General features: G+C 39.3%; 1 protein-coding gene across 2 annotated transcripts in view; it reads right to left on the bottom strand.

The window, feature by feature from the left end:
- ACR (acrosin) overlaps positions 1–21,881 on the bottom strand; it is a 43,363-nt gene that overhangs the window by 9,006 nt on the left and 12,476 nt on the right. For both annotated transcript variants that reach the window (XM_031938640.1, XM_031938641.1), the window contains exons 4-5: positions 14,791–14,936; positions 13,832–14,126 (exon numbers count right to left, since the gene is read on the bottom strand). In XM_031938640.1, the coding sequence (XP_031794500.1) occupies positions 13,832–14,126; positions 14,791–14,936 (441 nt within the window). The remainder of the gene's footprint in view (positions 1–13,831; positions 14,127–14,790; positions 14,937–21,881) is intronic.

The following is a 21,881-nucleotide window of genomic DNA, read 5'->3' as shown; positions in this document are numbered from 1 at the left end:
CTTTCTTATACTAGGTTGGGAGTACACCTGTTGGATGGATTTACTCTCCTTGAGAAATTTCATGGTAATATGCACATTGGCAAGGTTCCATGAGACTGGGTTTCCTTTCCTGGTTCAAGTCCCATTCTTCATGAAGCTTTTTGTTGACCTCATCTCCCAGCTGCTAGTGCACCCTCTTTTCCCAAAACTACTTTGAACCATTCTTCAAATTATCTGTGTATATATTTGCGTGTGATTGTGTTCTTTTCCCCTTTAGAAATTAAGTTCCTAGAGGGCAAAAACTCTTAAATTTTTGTCTTACAACTCTAGAGCCAAGTGCTGATCAAATAGTATATAAAAATAACTAATATTTGAATACTCTTTCTGTATGTAATATGTGCCAGAAGCTGTGCTGAGTGCATTACAAATATTATCTCCTTTGAAGCTCACAACCACCCTGGGAGGCGAGTGCTACTGCTATCCTCTGAGGTAAATTGAACTCAATCTTCCAGACTCAGCCCAGTACTCTATCCACTGCACCACCTACCTGTCCATTGTTCATAGATGATTGGTTGGTAAGGAAGGGGGTATTGAAAGCTTTTTAAAGGAGAAGTGAAAGAAGGAAAAAGAGAGGCAGATCTTTTTGCAAGACCTGGGTGTCATTTACCCAGACCCCGAGTAGAACTGAAGTAATGAGGTGAAAGTGATCTGGGAACCTGGATTGTTCTTCAGGGATCAACTGTGAATTTAACAGAATGCTTGACCATTGCTGGGATTAAGGAAAAGTCAGTTGAGATCAACAGAGCCTAGAACCACATAAGCCTGCTTGGAAGTTTGACATGGAACCCCAGGAAAAAGAGCCACCTGGGAGGATAGGCAGAATGAGACATAAGATCTGATTGGTGATCCATAGAACTCCAAAGAAACCAATCGATAATACCATTGTTGCCATGGATGGCACTAACAAGAATTAGCCAGCTCTCTGAGAGCCAGCAAGAGCTTGGCTTTAGTTGTTCCATGTAACTGTTAATAGTTGTGAACCCTCTGTTCTTGGTTACTCATAAAAGGTGAGGATGAGCATTTAACTGAAACCAGCTTTTTAAACTCTTTGGGACCAAGAAACTGACCACAGTGTACCCTAGTGGACATTACTTGTCCACGTACTACTAGTGGGAATTATAGTGGGGATCTTTTTTAAGGGGGGATTATGATTTTTCTGACTCCCTATAACCACTGTGGCACTATACCTCACCAACCTGACAGCCCCAAATGACCCCTGGATCACAGCATGAATCCCCACAGTGCTCCAAAAACCTCCTCCCTGACTTACCATAGCCATATATGAACCCCCAACCTGCAACAATACAGGACTCTGATGCCCAGATCGGGGACTCATTGGAATGGGGGAGACAGGCGGTCCACACCATTTCATCACAGTAGACAGGGCTCTCCATCTGCACTAGTGCAATGTCATTGGTGTTGAGCTGAATATTGTATTGCTCATGTTTTAGGATCTGAACAGGTTTCCGCTCCTGCACACGGGGATCCAAGGGGATCCCCACACGCCACTGAATCTTCCAGGCACCGACCAACAGCCACCACATGTGCAGGTCACTACAAAGACAACCAGTGAGGGTCCCAAGTTTCCACTTGTCCAGTCCCCTCAGTAAGGTCCCAGCCCTGCTGGAGACTCCTCTCACCACATCCCCAAAGAAAGACTCCTAAAGACATCCCTGGAAAGAGACCCATTGAGTAAATCTCGCAAGAAACACAGATCTAGATAGATCACCAAAAAGACAGTCCTCACAGAACCATCTGAAGAGAGAGACCTCTGTAGAAAAGGTCTTTAGAAAGAGACTCTTAGAGAAAGCATTCCTGGGAAAACACCATAATAAAGAGGCTCTGGAAAGAGAGATTGTTAGAGAGAAATAGCTAAGCAGAAATATCAGGAGATCCCCACAGAGGCTAGAAATTCTAGAGATGGGTGTCTGAGGGGAGAGATTCTTGGGGACACCCCACTGAGATTTTCCATCCAATCCTTCCTTGGGCCTCTTACATTTTGTTCTTGAAGCAGTGTGCAGCCATGAGAACCCAAATGGGGCTCAATAAGGATCCCCCACAGACATGGTATCCCCCAGAGTGGCTGATAATCTGTATACTGACCATCCAGGGCCAGACCCCAGGCTGAACATGAACTTCCTGTGTATGGAATACTTTGGCCTTTTTTTTAGCCCCGGTCGAGATCCACAGGGACCACTGAGTGGAAAATGGGTCATCAGGAGTCAGTGGGTCGCAGAGGGATCATGGGCAGAAAAGGAGGAAAATGTCATGAAGGCCCATCCCTCTTCTCCCCAACCCTGAGAACTGAGCCCCTTGGAGGGAAGGAAGAAGAATGAAGGTTGAGGCATCTCCATGTCTGCTACCAAGCTCATGAGTGTCCCTATAATCCCTTTCATGTGCTCTTCTACACATGTGTCCTGCTTGAACATGTGTACCTCTCAACATTCTTCCCATCCTTCTCTCCTCTGTGTCTGTGTATGTCTGTGTCGGTGTGCATGTGTCTTCCTCCCTCCCTTTCTTTCTCACCCCATACCTCTGTTTCTGCCTCTGTCTCTGTTTCTCTCTGTGTGTCTCCCTCCCTCCCTTCCTTTCTCCTCTTATACCTATTTCTGTCTATCTCTGTCTCTCTGTGTGTACACGTGCATATCTCCCTCCCTCCCTTTCTCATCCCATACCTCTCTGTTTCTATATTTGTATGTCTGTCTCTCTCTGTACATGTGCCCCCTACATTCATATCTCCCTTCACTTACTCACATGAATTTTCCAAGGTGATCCCATCTATAGTACCCATAAGGGATAGCAACAGTGCATGGTAGAGCACCCCTGTCCCTCCCATCCTCCAACCTGAACAAAAAGGACAACATGATGTCATACAGAGCGTGACGTTCAGCTAATCCTGACCCAGAGCCTTTGTGATGACCGAAAAAGAATATAGGGGAACAGGAAATTCCCCATGGAGATATTGAGGGAGAGGAACCTAAAGACTTCTAGACAGAGATACAGATAATGACCCCAGTTCCAAATCCTATTTAGTTATAAAAGTCTTCTCGAAACAAAAAAACAAACAAAAAACTGCATGAAGTGGACAGTACAAGTTTGCCATCCGATTTTACAGATAAGCAGATTCAAAGAGAGTCCTTTATTTGGAAGAGACTGATAAACCCAGCTTGTCCAGTCCCAATCCAAATTATAACCCTCCCCCCCATTATTCCTTTAAACAATGCCCATCGAGCCTTTCCTTGAAGACTGCCAGGGACAGGAAATTCATAGCTGAGGGAACAGAGCCAAGGATCACTGATTTGCCTAGTATCACACCTAAACTGGAATTGGAACCTAGGACTAACACCACGCTTGGCCAGGACTAGCTTTACTGCACCATACCCTAAGAGATGGGGAGATGGGCTGGGGATAGAAGTTAGCCTGGGGTTGGGGTGACGGGTTGGTAGGAAAACTCAGACAAAGGGATGGAGGGGACATTATCAGCCTTCATTCACTCACCATACTCCTGTGTTCCAAGCCCTGTCCTAGGTCCTGGGAAGACTGAGATGAATGAGAGGAAGCCTTGATCTCAGAGTGGGAAATTTAGAAGAGAAAATCTCATACAGTGGGAGCTGTGTGAAAAGGGTTGCACATTTCAGCCCTCAGTTCTCTCCTGATCCGCAGCCCACATCATGAATTGCCTGACATTTCCAATTCTCTGTCCTCCACCAAACCAAAACAGGATTCATTCTCTTTTCCCTACTTCCCACATTTCACCCCAAAACCCCCTTTCTTCTTAACTCCCCTGTCAGTTCATCCTTCCAATCACCCAAATTCACACATTCACCATCTCCAGCTCTTCTCTCCCTCCCTCACAAAACAGCCAGTATTTATATAGCATCTTGAGCCTTTTACATGCTATTTCATTTGATCCTCAAACAATCCTGTAATACAAGTGCTATTATTGTCTCCATTTTTTTTTCAGATGAAGAAATTAAAACTGAGATTAAGTAACTGTCACACAGTTAATAAGTGTCTGAGAACAGAGTTACATTCAGGCCATCCTTTTTACTGGTCCAACACTATCCATTGTCCTGTGTGACCAATATGTTATTAACCTTTCCAAGATGAAATCAGTTGGTAGATCTTTTCCTTACTATCTCTTGAGTCTCTCCCCTTCCTTTCCACTAACTTCAGACCCTCATCCTTTCTTCTGATCTCTTACAATAGCCTCCTAATTGATCAGCCTGATTCCAAGTATCTTCCCTTTCCAATTAATCTTCTATCCTATTAGATTTATATTCTTATTGCACAAAACTAACCAGTGTCTCCCTAACACTAAAGCTCATCACTTCCTACCAACTGCACTGCTTTTAGACTTCTCCATCACACACCAGGCACCTCATTGTTGGAAAATCTCATGGGCAGGAAAGCTGCAATCAGCTTCAGTCCTCACATCTTGTCACTAACAGGAGTGGAGCCGTGAGTTTCAAAATCTCCATTTAAGAGGGACAGTCATCTCCATTCTTCCCACTAGCCACACTATTTTTGGACCTCTATATCCTGCCCCTAAGTTGGAAACCTTCTCCCTCACCCCCTTTCAGCTTTTATGGATTGTGGGCCTCTTCGCCACTTGTGAACTCATTGAGGGCGGGAATCTTATTTGTATTTTAATACTTAGCACAGAGCATGGCACATAATAGGTGCTTAACAAATGTTCAAGTGGAAATATGTTTAGAAGAATTGCACATGTTTAACCTATATTGGATAATTTGCTGTATAGAGGAAGGGGAAAGAAGGAGGGAAAGAGAAAAGTTTAGAACATAAAGTTTTGCAAGGGTGAATGTTGAAAACTATTTTTGCATGTATTTTGAAAAATAAAGCGCTATTATTTAAAAAAAAAAACAAATGTAAGAAATTGTTTTAAATGTAACTGGGGGAAACATTAAATCAAATACAAATAAAAATTAAAATGTTTATTGATACACTGAGTCCTATCACCTCCAAAATAATAGACAAACTCCTCTGGCAATGAAAAATCCTCACAACCTGGCCTCAAATTTTGGTTCAATTGCTTACAAGCTGTGTGATCCTGTGAGACTCATCTCTAAAGTGGCAACAACAATATTCCTACTTTACAAGATTATTGGAAGGCTCAAACAAGCAAAAGCGTATAAAACACTTGGCAAATTTTAAAACATTATATAAATGCCAGTCATTATTAAATATATAAATCTCTTATTCTTAATATTTCATAAATATTAAATATGTAAATTACTAAACATATAAATATAATGTGTTATGTTATTAATATATTATCAATCCTTATTAAATACATAAATCACTTTTTGCCACCATCTTTTCTATATTGTCCCAAATCTAATAGTAGCTAACTGATAGCATCTCCTACAAGCCAGACACTACGCTAGGCACTTTACAATAATTATCTCATTTGATTCTCACAATAACTCTGTTTGGAAGTAGGCGCTATTATTAAACCCATTCTACAGATGAGAGAAGGCAGATGGAGGTTACCTGGCTTGCCCAGGTTCACAAATCTAGTAAATTAAGGTCTTCTTGAATCCAGGCCCAGGACTGTGCTGTCTCCTAATGGCCTTGTTTGTGGTAGCTTTAAAAGATCATATGTACCTTGATGATACCCAAGTATTGGACATATTTTTGATACTATGATATTTGTCTTCCAATTTGTTCTCATTTTTGTTGATGTATAGAACTTCCAGTGCCTTTTATGGGTTTATCTTAGAGAAGTGGATAGGGTGTCAAACTTGGGATCAGGAAAAACTGTTAAAATTCTGCCTCCAGCATTTAGTAGCCTGAGCAAGTGATTCTATGCCTCAGTTTCTTCCTCTCTAAAATGAGTGTTAGAATGAATGCTTTCTGGAGTCCCTTCCAGCTCTCAATTTATGGTCCTGTGACATAACACTCAGCTTTCTCACTAAAGCTATTTATGACTTGTCCCTGGGATCAAAGATCTCACCATATATTTATCAATGTTTATAAATGGTCTAAAAATGGTGTGATCTTTAGCACCTTCTCAAATTCTGCTGTTCCATTAGAAGCAAAGGAGGCCTGTAAAAGACTGAGTTCGTTTCTGGTTTTTATGTGACAGGCTGGTTTGGGGAAGAAATATCTACCACCCACTGGCCAGTCTACTGGTGATGAGTATTTATTTGTGTGGATTGCTTCTCAGAAAGCAAAAGGGTTTTTCAGGGAGATTTCTTTGAGGTGTGTTCTCAGCAATACTAGCCAGAAGTATAGCACTCTCAAAAAGAGGATCTACCAGAGGTTATTCTCTGTTGGGCTCAGCTTCAAGAACTCATCACCTCCATGCCACAGTGAAATTTGGTGAGAAATGTAGGCTTTGCATCCACCTGTCTGAATAATAGATGTTTTTTATGCATCTTGGGTTTTTATTCCAAGGCAACCTTTCCAATCCTTTGTGTCTTGGACCCTTGGACAGTCAGTCAAGTGATACTATAGGATCCTTCTCAGAATCATATGTTTAAATGCATAAATAATACACAGGATTACAAAGAAAATCAAACACATTGAAATACAATTATAAAAATACATAAAAATTGAGTTCCCAGAGTTCAGGGCAAGAATCACTACTCTAAACCATCATTTTGATTTTTTGTGGGGTCTTAGAGGATTCCTAAGTATGTCGTATCTATAAAACATGATGCCTTAACCCCTTCTTTGCCTCTGCACATTGCCATCATTTTTCTTGTCTTGCTGCTGATAGAATGATGCTTAAGAGACATGGTGGAATGCTAAGCAAAACAAGCCAAACCAGGAATACATTGCACACATTAACAGCAAGATTGTGTGATGATCAACTATGAAAGATTTGTTTCTTCTCAGTGATTCAGTGACCCAAGGCAATCCCAATAAACTTTGGGTAGAAAATGCCATCTACATCCAGAAAAAAAGAACTATGGAGGTTGAAAGCAAATCACATTTTTTTTTTCTGTTTTTTTCTCCTCCTCCCATGGTTTTTCCCTTTTGTTCTAATTTTTCTCTTCTAACATGATTCATAAATATGCATTTTAAAAGTTAATACACATATTTAACTAGAATTAAAAAAGTCATGGTGGGACAAACAGGGCTTGTTTAAGCCCCTTTCTTAGTATGCAGAGTTGTCATGATTCCTCATTACATATAAGATAAACCAATAATTTAAATATTTTTATGTTAAGGAAAAAATCCTTCTATTCCCATATTTCTGGATTTATTTTTATTACACATTGATTTATGAAACACATTAGGGGAGAAGAATCAGAAAAGGAGAAAACCACAGGGGGGAGGAGGGAGTAGTGAACATAGCATGTGTTGATTTACAATCTCCATCATTCTTTTTCTGGATGCAGATGGTATTTTCTATCCAAATTCTCTTGGTGTTGCCTTGGAGTTTCTGGATGTTCTTAACAGAAGTGGGTATATTTTATCAAAAACCTTTTCAGTTTACTAAACATCTTGCTCAACCACAGAATCACATGTTTATTACTTGAGTAACAAGAGCTCCTTGATGTGAGAAAATTTTATGGTTAATATTATGAGGGAATGTATGTGACTTGAACCCCAGCCTGTATCTACTCTATTCAAACAGTGAGCTATTTGAGACAGAATACCAAATTGCAGGAAGGAATAATAGGATCATTATGATGTGAAGATGTCTTTCTGAGCCAGCACCATCCCAGGAATTTTCCTCCCAGATTTCTGAGAGCCTCCCAACTTGTGTCCATGTCATGACAGCTTATAGTCCTTGAGTTCACTTAGCAGGATGAAGAAGTCTCCCTCCCAGAGCACAGCCCTGCTCCCCTGAATAACTTCTTTCTGTGGCTGCTCCTTAATACTTCCAATGTTAGGGAAAATTTATAACACTTCTTGCAAGCTGCAGTCCTTAAGGCTAGTCAACACAGCATCTTCCATGTTTAATCTGCTTCTGGATTACACTTAGCAGGTACACACCAAGGCCCGAAGCTGTAACCCTGATTTTTTTTTCATTTTTCTCAATAGAAGAGTCTTCCCTTATTCCTCTGGAAAAATGAATAAATTCCTTTGACCTCTTTTATTTGGGATACAGTGTGCCTGCACGTGATTGATACCTCATGTTGAATCTAAGGCTGGAGAAAACACTTGTGCCCCTTTCTATATGCCATTTTAATTCTATGTCACCCATTGGATGGTACTCAGATAAATTGAATTTACAAGGAATTGAACTTACATCAAGTCTCAGGAAGGCACTAAAAATACTGTAAATGTTCTTTAAGAGCTAGCAGCCCTTCCAGAAAACCAGAAGTTGCATATATGTGTGGATGTGTTTTATCAATGTCTCTTGTCATATGCTTTTTAAGATTATTTTCATACGTTGTTGAATCAAGGGAGATAGGCTTACCAAACTATTGATATAAAAACAAAGCATATAGGGGCAATTAGATGTAATGGTGGATAAAGCGCCAGCCCTCATCAGGACGACTTGAGTTCAAATATGACCTCAAAAACAACATATTTTAGCTGTGACACCTTCAGCAAATCACTTAACCCCAAATGCCTCCCAAAAAAGCATGTAGCAATGACATGATCAGTGCCCTCTTATAATCTGGTCCCCTAAGGCTCTACCCTAGACTTTTTCTGATCCTGATATCACATACCACCTCAACAAGGTACAAGCCAGACTTACCGAGACTTCAGGTTGGATGTCAGTGACCCTGAAGGCTGGGGTGGAAGAATTAGGCCTTTACCCTGGAAATAAGCTACTTGGTTATCTTTACCAATAATCAGAAAGGAGATGAGAATGTATGATACTATTAGCACAAGTTATTTGATGCTTAGTGTGGTGGAGATAATGTGTATATTCACCAGTCACTCTAGATGTCTCTTATCAACTCCCAACCTCACCTCAAAAAAAAAGGCAGCTTCAGGAAGTGACACTCAGGAAGAAGAGAAATATAGTCTATGAACTCTACAGAAGGACTGACTTCAGATCACAGAAGAAAATTATACCTTAGGAGAACCCCATGAAGGCTCAGAAGGATGGGGTTTCCAGTAAGCCTGAGCTGTGAGCTATTTCTCTGCCATGTCATCTATGAGTGCCTCGTTACTTTTATGCTTTGTTCTGCATTGACCTTATGTATTATTTGTGAGAGTTTATCCTATTCTTTAGAGGTGGAATGCATTTGTAACTAATAATCTTATTTTAGTAAATACTTTTGCTAAAAAGTTGAACCATTCCACTGACTAATCATCAGAGGGAAACACATCAGTAGGAGCTTATGACAATGCTACTACAAACCCATCCTTTAATGTTCACTACCTGGAACCCTGAGACTAATAGTAGCCAACCACCCTCTGGGAACCCAGAATCTGGATTCAAGTGAGTTGGGGAGTGACTTCACAAGAGGGGATACACTCAGATGCCTGCTCATGGTATAGGGGTAACCCTGGACTCTTAAAAATGCCAACAGCCCCAACAGCCCCAGGAAGCGAGAAGAGCCTTGAGCATAGATCTGACCTACATTCTGATGACCAACCTCATTAATCTCAGAGGGACTTATTACTGGGCTTGCCACAGGGCAATAAATTCTGGTACCAAAAATATATTAGTGGAAAAGTTGTGTTCCTCTACAATAAAGGAAGTATTTGTCCATAAAATCATGGATCTTTGAAGATTCATTAAACTGATCATTTTCCTAATAATGAGCAATCCTTTTTACACATCTTTTGATTCTTGGAATAAATCCTACTACATAATAGCTATGCATATTACTCTATTCTATTTGCCACCGTTTTATTTTGTATTTTTGTTCAGGTACACATTAATAATGGCAATTCTAAGACTAAACTGTACCAAGCTGGTGCTAATCTACATATATCTACAGTTAGGAGTTCATTCTTCCAGCGAAGTCATATTCTTCAAACCATTAGTTATATTGGACTCTTGTTCTTTCTCTGCTTTATCTATGCCAGGTTTGGGGATTGAAACTATATTTGCCTCCCAGAAAAAAAAATTAAGTAGAATGCTATTGTCTTTTTCCATTTTTGAAAAATGTATATAAGAATCATTTGTTCTTTGAATGTTTGATAGAATTCATTTCTGAATCTACCTGGTCCTCATACCTTTTTACAAAATAACTCATTAATGCCTTATTAAGTTGATCATTCTGTGACTGGCTTATTTAGACTCTTAGTTTTTCAAATTATACAAATTATCTAGACTTCAATACTTATCTTTTTTAATATTCCCATTTGTTAGTCCACAGTAGCATATTAGTTTCTGGAAATTATCTTATTCTTTATGATTTCCCCTTTCTCATTTCTATCATTGGATTTTAGTTTTTCCTTTGGCTAAATTTGTTAGAAATCAGTCATTTTTATTGATCTTTTTAAAAGTCTTCCACTTCTCTTTAACTCAATCATTCTTTTATTTTCTATTTTGATACTTCCTCCTACATCCTATGATACTTTGTTTTGTCTTTTCTTCTAGCACATTAATCTATTCATTTTATATATTTTTCTCAATATAAGCATTCTGGGACATAAATTTGCTTCTCAATATCACTGTAGTGACATCTATAAATTTTGGTAACTTGTATTTATGTTGCCATTATATATAATTTTCACTGTTTCTCTTTTTTCATCTTTAATCCAAGCATTATTCAAAAAATTCACTTACCGAGTCTCTCCACGTAGGCCCTATTTTTACTTATTTTCTTTAAGTACTATTTTTATTTCACTGCATTCTTATCTGAAAATGTGCTAACATTTCTGCCTTTTTAAACTTGTAATTTCTCAGTGCCATAGAATACAACCAATTTTTGTGATCTTTTGGTGGGAATTTTTTTAAACATTGCTTTTCCCATTGTGTTCTCCACATATTGTCAAATCCAATTTCCTCAGATCTCTGAATTCTATAACTTCTTTATTTAATTTCTCATATTCTATTAATGAGGTTTTAAAATCTGATAATTTCCTAATTATTTTTAACAATATTTTCTCCTTATAAATTTAGGTGTACACATTTTTAATAAGACTCAGAACTGAAAGGAAACTTAGGGAGCATCTGATCCACTCCCTTCACACCATAGATAAGAATACTAAGCCTGAGGCAGCTAGGTAACACAGTGAATAGAGTACCAGCCCTGAAATCAGGGGTACCTGAGTTCAAATGTGACCTGAGACACTTAACACTTCCTAGATGTATGACCCTGGGCAAGTCATTTAACCCCAATTGCCTCGGAGGTGGGGGGAGGGAGAGAATACTAAGGCCAAGAGATACCAAGGATACCAAAGTCCTATTGAAAACAAGTACCAGAGCCAGGATCAAACAAATACTCTATGTTTAGTGAATTTAGCACCACAGTAGGTTGTCTCTTCAATGCTATTCTTTCACTTGGATGGGCCCTTTTGCTTTTTTCTCTTTTAATGCTTTCTATTTTGGATTCAGTTCTGTCTGGTGCCATGGTTATGGTTCTGAGTTATCTGGAAATGTTGATATACAATACATCCTCTCAAACTCATAAGCATATTTTTGCATTAGGTGTGTTTCTTATGGGCAATATAGTGTTAGGTTGTTTTCATCCATTCAGGTGGCCTTTTTCTTCTAATAAGTGAATTCCATCCATATAAATTTAAGATAATGGAATGAATTATCTTCTGCTTTGCCAAATTATTCATTTTGTCAAAAAAGAAATTATTATATTCTTATATTCATATATTCCTTATATTCATAAATGGTGACAGCATAATATAGTTTAAAATAAAGACTGAAAAGTAAAGTTGAAGTCACAATTTCTACCATGTTTAGCATATATTGGATTACTTGCCATCTGGGGAGGGATTGGAACACAAGGTTTCACAAGGGTTAATGTTGACAAATTATTCATTTATGGTTTCAAAATAAAAGGCTTTTAAAAAATAAAGTTGAAGTCACAGGATTTGAGTTGTAACCTCATTCTGCAATTACTCCTTCTATGAGACCCTAACCAAGTCACTTTCCATTGGTGGACTTCAAGTTTCATCTTTAAAATGAAGGGATTATATTTTATGATCTCTAGCATAGTTTTTCTCTAAATTATAAACCCTTTTCTAAGCCTAACATGCACATTCACAAAACAATAGACATGGTGCCTGTATAATATTAACTCAGATTTTGGGGGAAAAAATAAAAAAGGCTTTAACTTTTCATTAGTTATTACCGCTGTTCCTTTGTTCTTCACTAGGAGATAGCATCAAGCCTTTGAAATTACCTTCTTCTCATTTGCTCTGATATCATTTGCTTTCATTCTTATACTATAGCACCCAGAACTAGTTTTACCAACTAGAGATAGCTAGGTTTTACCCTAAATCCCTCTTCTTCCCAGCATCCCATCTGAATTATTCAATTATTAATCAAAACATTGTATTTTTTTAATTCCCTATGGTGATTGCCTTAAGAATATTTGCTAATCATAGTTGTAAAGTATCTCTTGTTCCCTCTCAGTTTTGTCAGATACTGCTTTAAGACTGATTTTTTACTGGCACAAATTTCTCAGTTAGTTTATGCTTTTCACTGACTACCTTTTTCCTTTGAAAAAAATACTTAACTTTGCTGGGAGAAAAGGATTTGGGGATGATGTCCTACATCTCCTCACTTCAATAGATCATATTCTAACTTTTTGTATCATTTTTTGAAATGAGTTTTTGAAAAAAAAAATCTGTTAATCATATTGGTATTATTTGACACATCTTTCTTCTAGGCTATTTACAAAAGCATCTTCTTGTTATCTCAACTCCTAATACAGTGAGTGAACTGAGTCTGGGCAGATTGGAAATTCAACAATCCTATAAACTTTGTCAACTTTCGATTTGTCCCTAGAGTTGTATCATGACTTAAAATTGGTTTGCACTTTACCCTAACCCTGTTTTTGAGTTTATGCAAACTATATCTAACAGTAATTCCCAACCCCACCTTCCAACCATGATTTGTCAAGCCCCAGTATTTATTCATGCTACAATTCTGCTTTCCTATGGGATCGTTTCTTGATGTGAACTGATGCATTTGTACTGATTCAGGAAGGTTATTGTATTAAAGTCCATACTCACCTTCAACTAAGAGCACTGTCTAACAGAGAGTCTCAGTATCCTCCAGTTGGCAAAATCTATGCCCCATCTATGCCCCTACCTTATTCCAGAGTTGTAGAATCTAAGGCTCTGGAGACAACTGAGTAGCAAAATCAGTCTGTATTCCCGCCCGATAAACCTGATTTGAACCATTAGCAGTGAATGTGGTAGTATGTTCCTTGACTGAGCTCAGATCTGCGCAATAGATTGGCCTTTAAGGTCCGGCTGGCATAAGTCAAGAAAAGGATGAGCACAGGAACTCCATAGGGGAAATTTGTCAAAGGATCAAAAAATAGAAGTGGGACAAAGGGTTATGGTTTGGAAGAGCAATGGAGCGTTGGCAAGCCATGGCCAGACAACTTATTCCTCTTTCTCTCCCACGATCTGATGTGATTAGAGAAAAGGATGCCCATTTATAAACAAAAATTAGATCCAGTAGTAGCCATTAAGGGAAAATGACAAAACATATTGGACACTGGACTGGATTTGTCTCTTCCTACTTCAGCTAAAGAAATAGAACCAATGAGGTTGGAAACTGAAAGACTGAGAATCCTTAAACATGCCCACTAGAAATCTGCCTGGATGGAAAAGATAGGTTGGAAACTCATTTCTGTAGTAGGGCCACAACCCTTCTCCCTTGGGAATGAGGAGCAGATGAAGAAAGATCAGGGGAAGAAGGAGCCCCATTTACCTTTGGGGATGCCCTGTTTTGCTTGAATGGAAGAAGTCCTACTCTTTGGAGCTACCCTTCTCCCTGATTTCCCTCTAATTGGCATTAATATGGGTTTCTTGACTGTTGAAGGCATGTCATCAAGCTCTCCATCAACTCCAATCTTGGATACGATCCACTCCAGAAAGTCCCCTGTGGAAGTGTAGACCCCTGGCCGTTTTGCCCGGGCACAACCTGTGCCCCAGCTGGTGATGCCAGTCACCACAAATGTGTCAGTGCTTTTGTCCTTGCACATGAGTGGCCCACCACTGTCCCCCTGCACAGAAGGGAAAAACTGTTACAATCCTTGTTACAGGGACCCCTGGTTCCTGCTCCCTCCCTAACATGCACACGGTCCTCTTAGCTCACAAGGTCACTGTCCTCCAAGAACACGCATTCACGTGATCTTAGGAACACAATCACTACTCCATCAAGATATATGTGCCATGAATTATTAGGACACTGACCTCTCGGGACACACACACATACATACATACATACACACACACACACACACACACACACACACACACACACACAGGCACGCACTTATGAGCAAGATCCTGGGCATTAATTTGGTATTAGAGAGCTCCCAAGGCATTCAGGAAGTGATCTACATGTCATAGGAAGGCACTGAACATGGAATAAAGGACCTAGCAGGCCTCACCTCTTGGGTCTAGGGAAAGATGTCCAGGTGGGAATGTATGGAGAAAAATAAAATCTATAGGTACTAGTTATTCCTCATGAAAGAAGGGGTATACAGAGCAACTCTCCCAACAACCCTCCCAGAGAGGTAGATAAATGATTAGCTAAGTGGCTCAATGGGTAAAATTAGTATTTGAATTAGGCAGAAGGGTCTTAGCTTGAAAGTGGGATCTCAGGGTCTTGATTGGGTGGGCTAAGGGATGGAAGCATCTGAGGGCCCCAGGTAGGGATGTTACCTGGCAAGTGTCTATTTTACCCTCTGGGTAGCCGGCACACAGGTTGGTGGAATGAATGAATCCATGGTACCAGTCGGTCCCGTTGCATATTTCCAAATTAATGATTTTCACCTCTGCTTCCTGTAGAATATTTGCTGGCTCTAAAGCTGTGGCCAGAGGGCTCTGATCAGATCGGTCAGCAAAGTCCCAGTCCCATTGATTCCCACCCTCACTTCAAAATCTTTTACTTCCCGTGGCCCCCAAAAACCATGATCTTTGGCCAGCCTCTGGGACCCTCAACCTTTCATCACTCTAGGATGCCCTAAAGTTCCCTACATTCTCCATGATCCCATTTTTACAGAAATGTATGCTTTAAAACCAAGGCAAAGAGCAACCAAGAGTTTATGAGGTCAGCAAGGAAGATGGCATCAGACATGGAAGGTTCCTGGACAACTGAGGAGAGACCCTGGATTCACTGGGCAGCCCCACAATCCTACTTGTCTCTGTACACACCAGACTCTTGTCCAGCCCAATTCTTTGATCAGAGAGAAGTTAAAAGGGCTGGAGGAATTTCTGTCTTTCTGCTCTCAGGATATTGGACAGAATGGAAAAATACTGAAGAGAAAATAACTCTAATGCAATAATAAAATCCTGGGTAAGAGGCTTTGGGGTTACAGTTTAAAATCAGTTACAATTGATACCAGTGAGTCAGAAGAAGAGTCATCTGATGGGACTGATGTGGCAACACAAGCTATATAGAAGACACAGAAGTGAGAGAAGATAACTTAGGGGGAAATCTCACAGAATGAATCTAGTCCTTGAAATATAGAGTCAGGAATAATAAATGTTCTCTCCCCATCCTGTACTAGCTCCTGGTAGACATCACACACCAAAAGAAGAAATACTCTACGAAAACCCCCAGAAAATGTTAGTCTGTTTCATGTGCCAATAAAGCTCCCTTGAAGCTGTGTGAAATTCAAAATGGGAGGATGAAGAGATGATATCCCTTTAGACCATGCAGAGATTTAATTGCCCTTTTGGAAGAGTTATTTGTTCAGTGCTATCTGTTGCAGTGGGTGAATTAATACTACCTACTTTATTCATACCTAATATTTTGATTAAAGATTTATATGATATATTTTAGGAGTGAGAGACTTAAGAAAGAGAATATTGGGGGGAGGATAAGAAGGAAAGGACGGGTAATCCCATTTCACAAAAATCCTGTAATTCTAGTGAAACAAGCCTCATTATCCACAAAAGGACAGAACCATATAGAGAGAGGCAGCCAGAGTGGGCAGAAAGCCAGAGAGAATTGGTGGTGGTTATCCCAGAACACTCTCTGCTCTTGGATACTGTGAACAGAAAATTAAGATAAGTATTTGATTTGACAGTACCTGATCCTTTCTACTAAACAGGACTGCACTCAGACAATACCTTGAAGGATTTCCTGGGAGGCAGTTTCTAAGAAAGATCTAAAACATATCTTATTGACAAAAACAAAATTAAAATTTATATAGACTTTAAAACAAAGATCAAATTAGCAGGACTTCATCTGCCTACTCAATACTGACACAAACCATAGCTCTAGCTATGGTGACTTCATTGGCCTTCTTAACATTTCAATGGACTTATGATAACATGGGGGGAGTAGAGGGGGAATTTTTCCACCAGGATAAATATGAATCCGAACTAGTTTGTTCATCCAGCCATGTCCCTCTAATCCATGTAAATGACTCAGTAAATCCTCCAATCCACCTTTGATGTTTTCCATTTCACATGGGTACCAGGGCCTTAGCCATTTGCTATCTTCTCTCCCACTACATAACCAGCCCAACCCACCCCTTTCCTTATCATCCAAGTCTTTGATGCGAGACTTTTCGAGCACTTCTCATGTACAAGTCAGTATTGGTTGGACAGTCAACAAACATCTATTAAGCCCTCATTCAATGTGCCAGATTCTTGCCAAGTATTGAAGGATGCAAAGGAAGACAAAAACCATCCCTACCTTTAAAAAATACATTTTTTGGATGTGGAGAAGAGGTAAATAGGTATATACATACATTTGTTGTTTGGTTGTTTCAATCACATCCAACTTTGTTGAGCCCATTTAGGGTTTTCTTAGGAAGATGCTGGAGTGGTCTACCTTTTCCTTCTCCAGCTCATTTTAGAGAGGAGGAAACTGAGACAAATAGGGTTAAGTGACTTGCCCAGAATCACACAGCAAGGAAGTGTCTTAAGCTGGATTTGAACTCATGTCTTCCTGACTTCAGGCCAGTGCATGCTATCCATGACACCACTTAACTGCCCATATGCATACATATATACAGTGGATGAAATGTCATCTCAGAGGAGAAGGAACTAGCAGCTGGGGAATGGTAGACATGGCTGGGGAGGATCTTCTGCAGAAGGTGAGAATTGAGCTCAGAACTGAAGCAGGAGAAACAAAAGGTAGAGGTGAAAGGGTGGCATGAGGGCAACCAGTGCAAAGACCTGGAGGTGAAAGATAGAGTCTTTGAGGAAGTTCCAATGAACCCATGTACCAAGAAGAAGAAGAAGGAGAAAGGGAAGGAAAAGGAGTAGTAGTAGTAATAGTAGTAGTAGTAGTAGTAGTAGTAGTAGTAGTAGTAGTAATAGTAGTAGTAGTAATAGTCAGTCAGTCAGTCAGCATTTGAATAAAGAATAGACTAGAGTGGAAAGAGAGTTGAAGGAGAAAAATGAGGCAGAAAACTATTGCAACCAACCAGGTAAGAAGCAATGTGGGTCCAACGGTAGCAATTGTCTTAAGTCAGTAATAAAGCAATTTGCCAAAGTGATAGGTTTGAGGGAAAGGTGATTCTTTCTGTTTTGGACCTTCTAAGTTTGAGATGCCTGCAGGACATCCAGTTGGAGATGCCCAAGAGACAGTTGGCAATTCAAGCCTGAGATATCTGTAGCCGTCGTGTACACAGTGTCACCCATAACTTGAATTAGAGACTTTATAGGTATGGTGCATCAGTAGGAAAATATGAGGATCCAGCAAGGTCCTTTATGACATTTCGATATCATTGAAAGTCCTGAACACATTGTTGTTAGAGCTGGAAATTATTCTGATAAATTTTGAAAGCAATTGGGAATTATGCTAATAAAGTGACTAAAAGCTGTGAGGTAATATTTGTAAAGCTTAACACAGTGCCTGGCAAATAGTAGGTCCTAAATTAATGCTTATCCCCATTCCCTAAAAGATCTATGCCCTTGACCCTGAGATTCCATTGCTAAATTTATTAAGAAAGCCCCGATATACTCCAAAATAGTTATAGCAGCACTTCTTGTATAGTAGCAAAGAACTTGAAACAAAATCCCCCTATTGAATGAGGAATAGATGAACAAACTGCAGTACATGAATGTTATGGAATATTATTGTTCTTTATGAATCAGCTAATAGGAAAATTATGGAGTATCTTGAGTAACCTGAAGAAAAATCCCAGTTTTTTGGCTTCCTGCTTTGAGGAAAAGAACATACCATTTTGGATTCTGAAGAGAGAAAGTCTCCAGAAAGCAACTAATATATAATAGAAAACCTTTATCATGTCCTTATTTCCAGCTCGCTACACTCGAGATTTCAGGGTATTTCCTCTTGGGGGAGATCTGAGAATCTGTCTCATAGTTGAACTGAGTTTTTTCACTCCCACTGGGAGAGCTCATTCACCCTGTATTGTCTGGTAAATATTCTCCTATGAATTCTAATTTCTACTTTGCTGTGGCTTGAATAAATGGGTTTATTTGTTATTTGCTAGGGTGTTCATTGTGAAACTGTCATTTGGTAGCAGAGTAATTAAGACAGAAGCTTTAGTGAATTTTCTTATCCATTAAGGGACAGTCTTTAGGAGCATAGCTTGGGTCTAAAAATTATTTCCTCAAGATTAACATTTAAGAGAGAAAACAGGTATAATTGTAGTTCAATATACCCTCTCTTTGAGGAAAGCAGAATGTTTACTCTCTGGCCCCAGCCTCCTGCTTCATCCCTTGGGAAAAATCAAAGTCTCCCCTCCCTTAGAGAAAAGTGGAAGAGATCCTAGAGATGTCTAATCTTGCCACCTTGTAAATCACATATAGATGGGCACATACAACCTACATGGGCAAAACACAGTATACACACACACACACACACACACACATTCTCTTACACATGGAAAATTTTACATGAACTGATGCAAAATGACATAAACAGAGCCAAAAACAATAACATAGTGACTATAGCAATGGAAGAGGAAAAAATTACAAAAGAGTTGAAAATTGATTACTATGAACAGTCTGTTTTAAAGAAATGAGAAAAACCCAGAATTGAGGGCAGGGGGAAGAAAGTGAATGAATCCATAATTGTGAAACATTATTTTATTTTCAGATATTTTATATCTGATTTATTGCAGATTTCCCCCCTTCATCTCTCTTTTTTGGTAATCTTTGCTATCTATATATAGGTTCCCTGAGAGGGGTAAGGGAAGAGATAGTAAGGGAAATTGTATAAAAATAAAAGATATTGTCAAAAAATATATATTTAAAACCAAAAGACAATTTCCCGGGATATGGAACAATCTACTATTATGGTATTCTGGGCTTATTTCATTGTTCTTCTGACTGATATGTCCAAGACACATCTTTTGGTGAAATAACTCTTCGGGCTACCTATCCAGCTCTAGTTATGTGCCTTATAAAACTGATGCTCATTGAAAAACAAAAACAAAAACAAAACAAAACAAAAAAGTGGACTCTCTTATTTGTAAGTCTTGATATCTCCAGTACAGATAATGGCGTGCAGTAGGCATTTAATAAATCTTTGTTGGTTAAATAATAATGTGATAAGTCTAGAGAAACGAGCCAATTGCCTGCTACTGAGAAGGCACGCAGGTAGCACATGAGAACTGGGTCAGAAAGTTTTGAGTCAGGATTCCACTAGTTCCATCTAGACCTTTGTAGATTTGCATAGGAATCAAGGTACTATTAGAGTTGAAAATAAATGTGTCATCCAAATTCTACAGATTTTTTTTTCCAGTACTAACTGAAGTTCTCCAGATGCAGGATGCAAAAAGAATGAAATCTAACAATGTCAAGTTTTGAGAGTGTGAAAGGAATTTTCTAACCCTAAATCAGATAGAAGACTGGGATCTGGAAACCTCAGTCTAGGGAGAAGGAAAAAAAAAAAAAGTTGCATAAATAGAAGCCTGAGGGCTTCTCCTGACTTTTACTAGGATTTAATTACTTTAGCTTTTTCCCCCTCAGGAAAAGGCCTCCTAGCAGCTGCAGTCCAGCAGGTGGTAGAAGAGAGCAGCAGATGATAATTGTAGAAGAATAGCTTAAGACCAATAGATGGGAGCAGAGAACAGCTCAGCAGAAGCTAAATAAGCCTGAAGAAACAGTAGCAAGCACAGGTATCACCTAGATACAGGGAGAATTAAGCAAAGGAACACATTGTGGCAGAGAGACAGAACTACAAAAGGAATCAGTATCAGTGAAAAAATCAGCATTGGCTGCTCTCTACAGCACTGAGGCAGAAAATTTCCCAGACATCTAATGGTCTGGCCATGTATGTTTCTGGGGAACCTTTCTATGTTCCCCAGTCACATTCATACCTTTTAAGGATACTCTCTCTCAGTGAACAGCAGATATGGTAGCCAATAATAAGCCAATAATAATGGAGTTGTACTCTATGTAATTGGAAGGAAATCTATTTGGATACCTTTTGCTTTGAATTTATGTATTCTCTGGTTGACATCAAAGAAATTCATGTGCAATCCCTGTCCCAAAGTCCATTGGTATGAAACTCTCGCCTTACTGGTGGAAATAAGTGCCTTGCCCTGCTTGAGGGATGAGATAAAGTCTCTGAGAGTGAAAGAGCTTCAGTTCTTATCCAGTTTTCTGTGGGACTCTTCGAGTCTTTGAGGCATTTCAAGCACTTCTGGCTTCCAGCTTCAAGAGGAAAAATGGAAAAGGCTAATCCCACTTCTGGTTGTTAAAGAGAGAAAAGACTTGGGGGAAAATATGAGATGAGTAGCAGGAAATCTCCATCATGTCCCCATCCCCAGCCCGCTATTTTAAAGACTTCAGGGAGTTTCCACTTGAGATCTAGGCTTCTTCTCTTGCGTGAGTTGGGTTAATCTCACTCTCAATGGAAGAGCTCCATCACTCTGTATCATCTGATATGCATTCTCTTGTGCGTACTTTTTCCATGATTTGGATAAATGAGTTTTTTGCTATTCTCTATTTATGTTCATTATGGAAGTTCTATTTAGTGAGAAAGGGGTAAAGACGTGAATAAAGAGCTTGGAGTCCTCCATCCCCCATAAAATGACAAAATGATCAGAATGTAGATGGAGCTAAATCATATCCCTCAGACAAATAATATTTAAGGGAGCAAATATACTTCTAGCTTGGTTCCACTCTCCTTCTGAAAAAAGCAGAGTGACTGCCTCTAGCTCCAACCCTCTGCCCTTCTCTCTTGGAAGGAATGAAAGTCTCCTTGAAAGAAAGGTGGGGAGAAAAAAAACTAGACATGTCTACTTTGACTTTCTTTAAGCCACATAGTGATATACCCATGCTACAGATAGAAGGATGGCACTTGTCACATAGAGAGTTTGCTGTACATAGGGACACTGAATATTAGTAGAATCTTGTGATTTATGGTTTGAAAAGATATTGTTCCTTCCTTAAACCTGAAATATCACAAGTCTATAAATAGAAGAATTTGAATAAACATCACCTGTAAAGAATCATTTTTCTTCTATTTGGGCTCTGCATCCTCAGAAATGTTGGCGAGGGCCTTATGTAAATGCTTCCCTGAGTGGTCGTGTGTGTGTGTGTGTGTGTGTGTGTGTGTGTGTGTGTGCTTCCCTTAAGGCTGATGCTTAATATATCATTGACAAAATAAATCGCTGGGGTGAAATATAACAGAATTTTTTATGATTTAAAAACATACATTTAGCATATCATACTTAATAAGAGCCTTTAGAGACATGTCTAGCTCTGTTACCTCCTTTTTTCCAATCAAGGAGATATAGACATCAGAGAATATTCTCTTTTCTGCATCTCTCAGTCACATCTATGTTTAAAGATGTGTGATCTAAAAGAAAATTTGAGCA

The sequence above is a fragment of the Sarcophilus harrisii genome, chromosome 5, assembly GCF_902635505.1.
Source record: "Sarcophilus harrisii chromosome 5, mSarHar1.11, whole genome shotgun sequence".
NCBI classification, from domain to species: Eukaryota; Metazoa; Chordata; class Mammalia; order Dasyuromorphia; family Dasyuridae; genus Sarcophilus; species Sarcophilus harrisii.
Note: the sequence above shows the minus strand (reverse complement) of the source record. Positions and strands in the feature narration are given on the sequence as shown.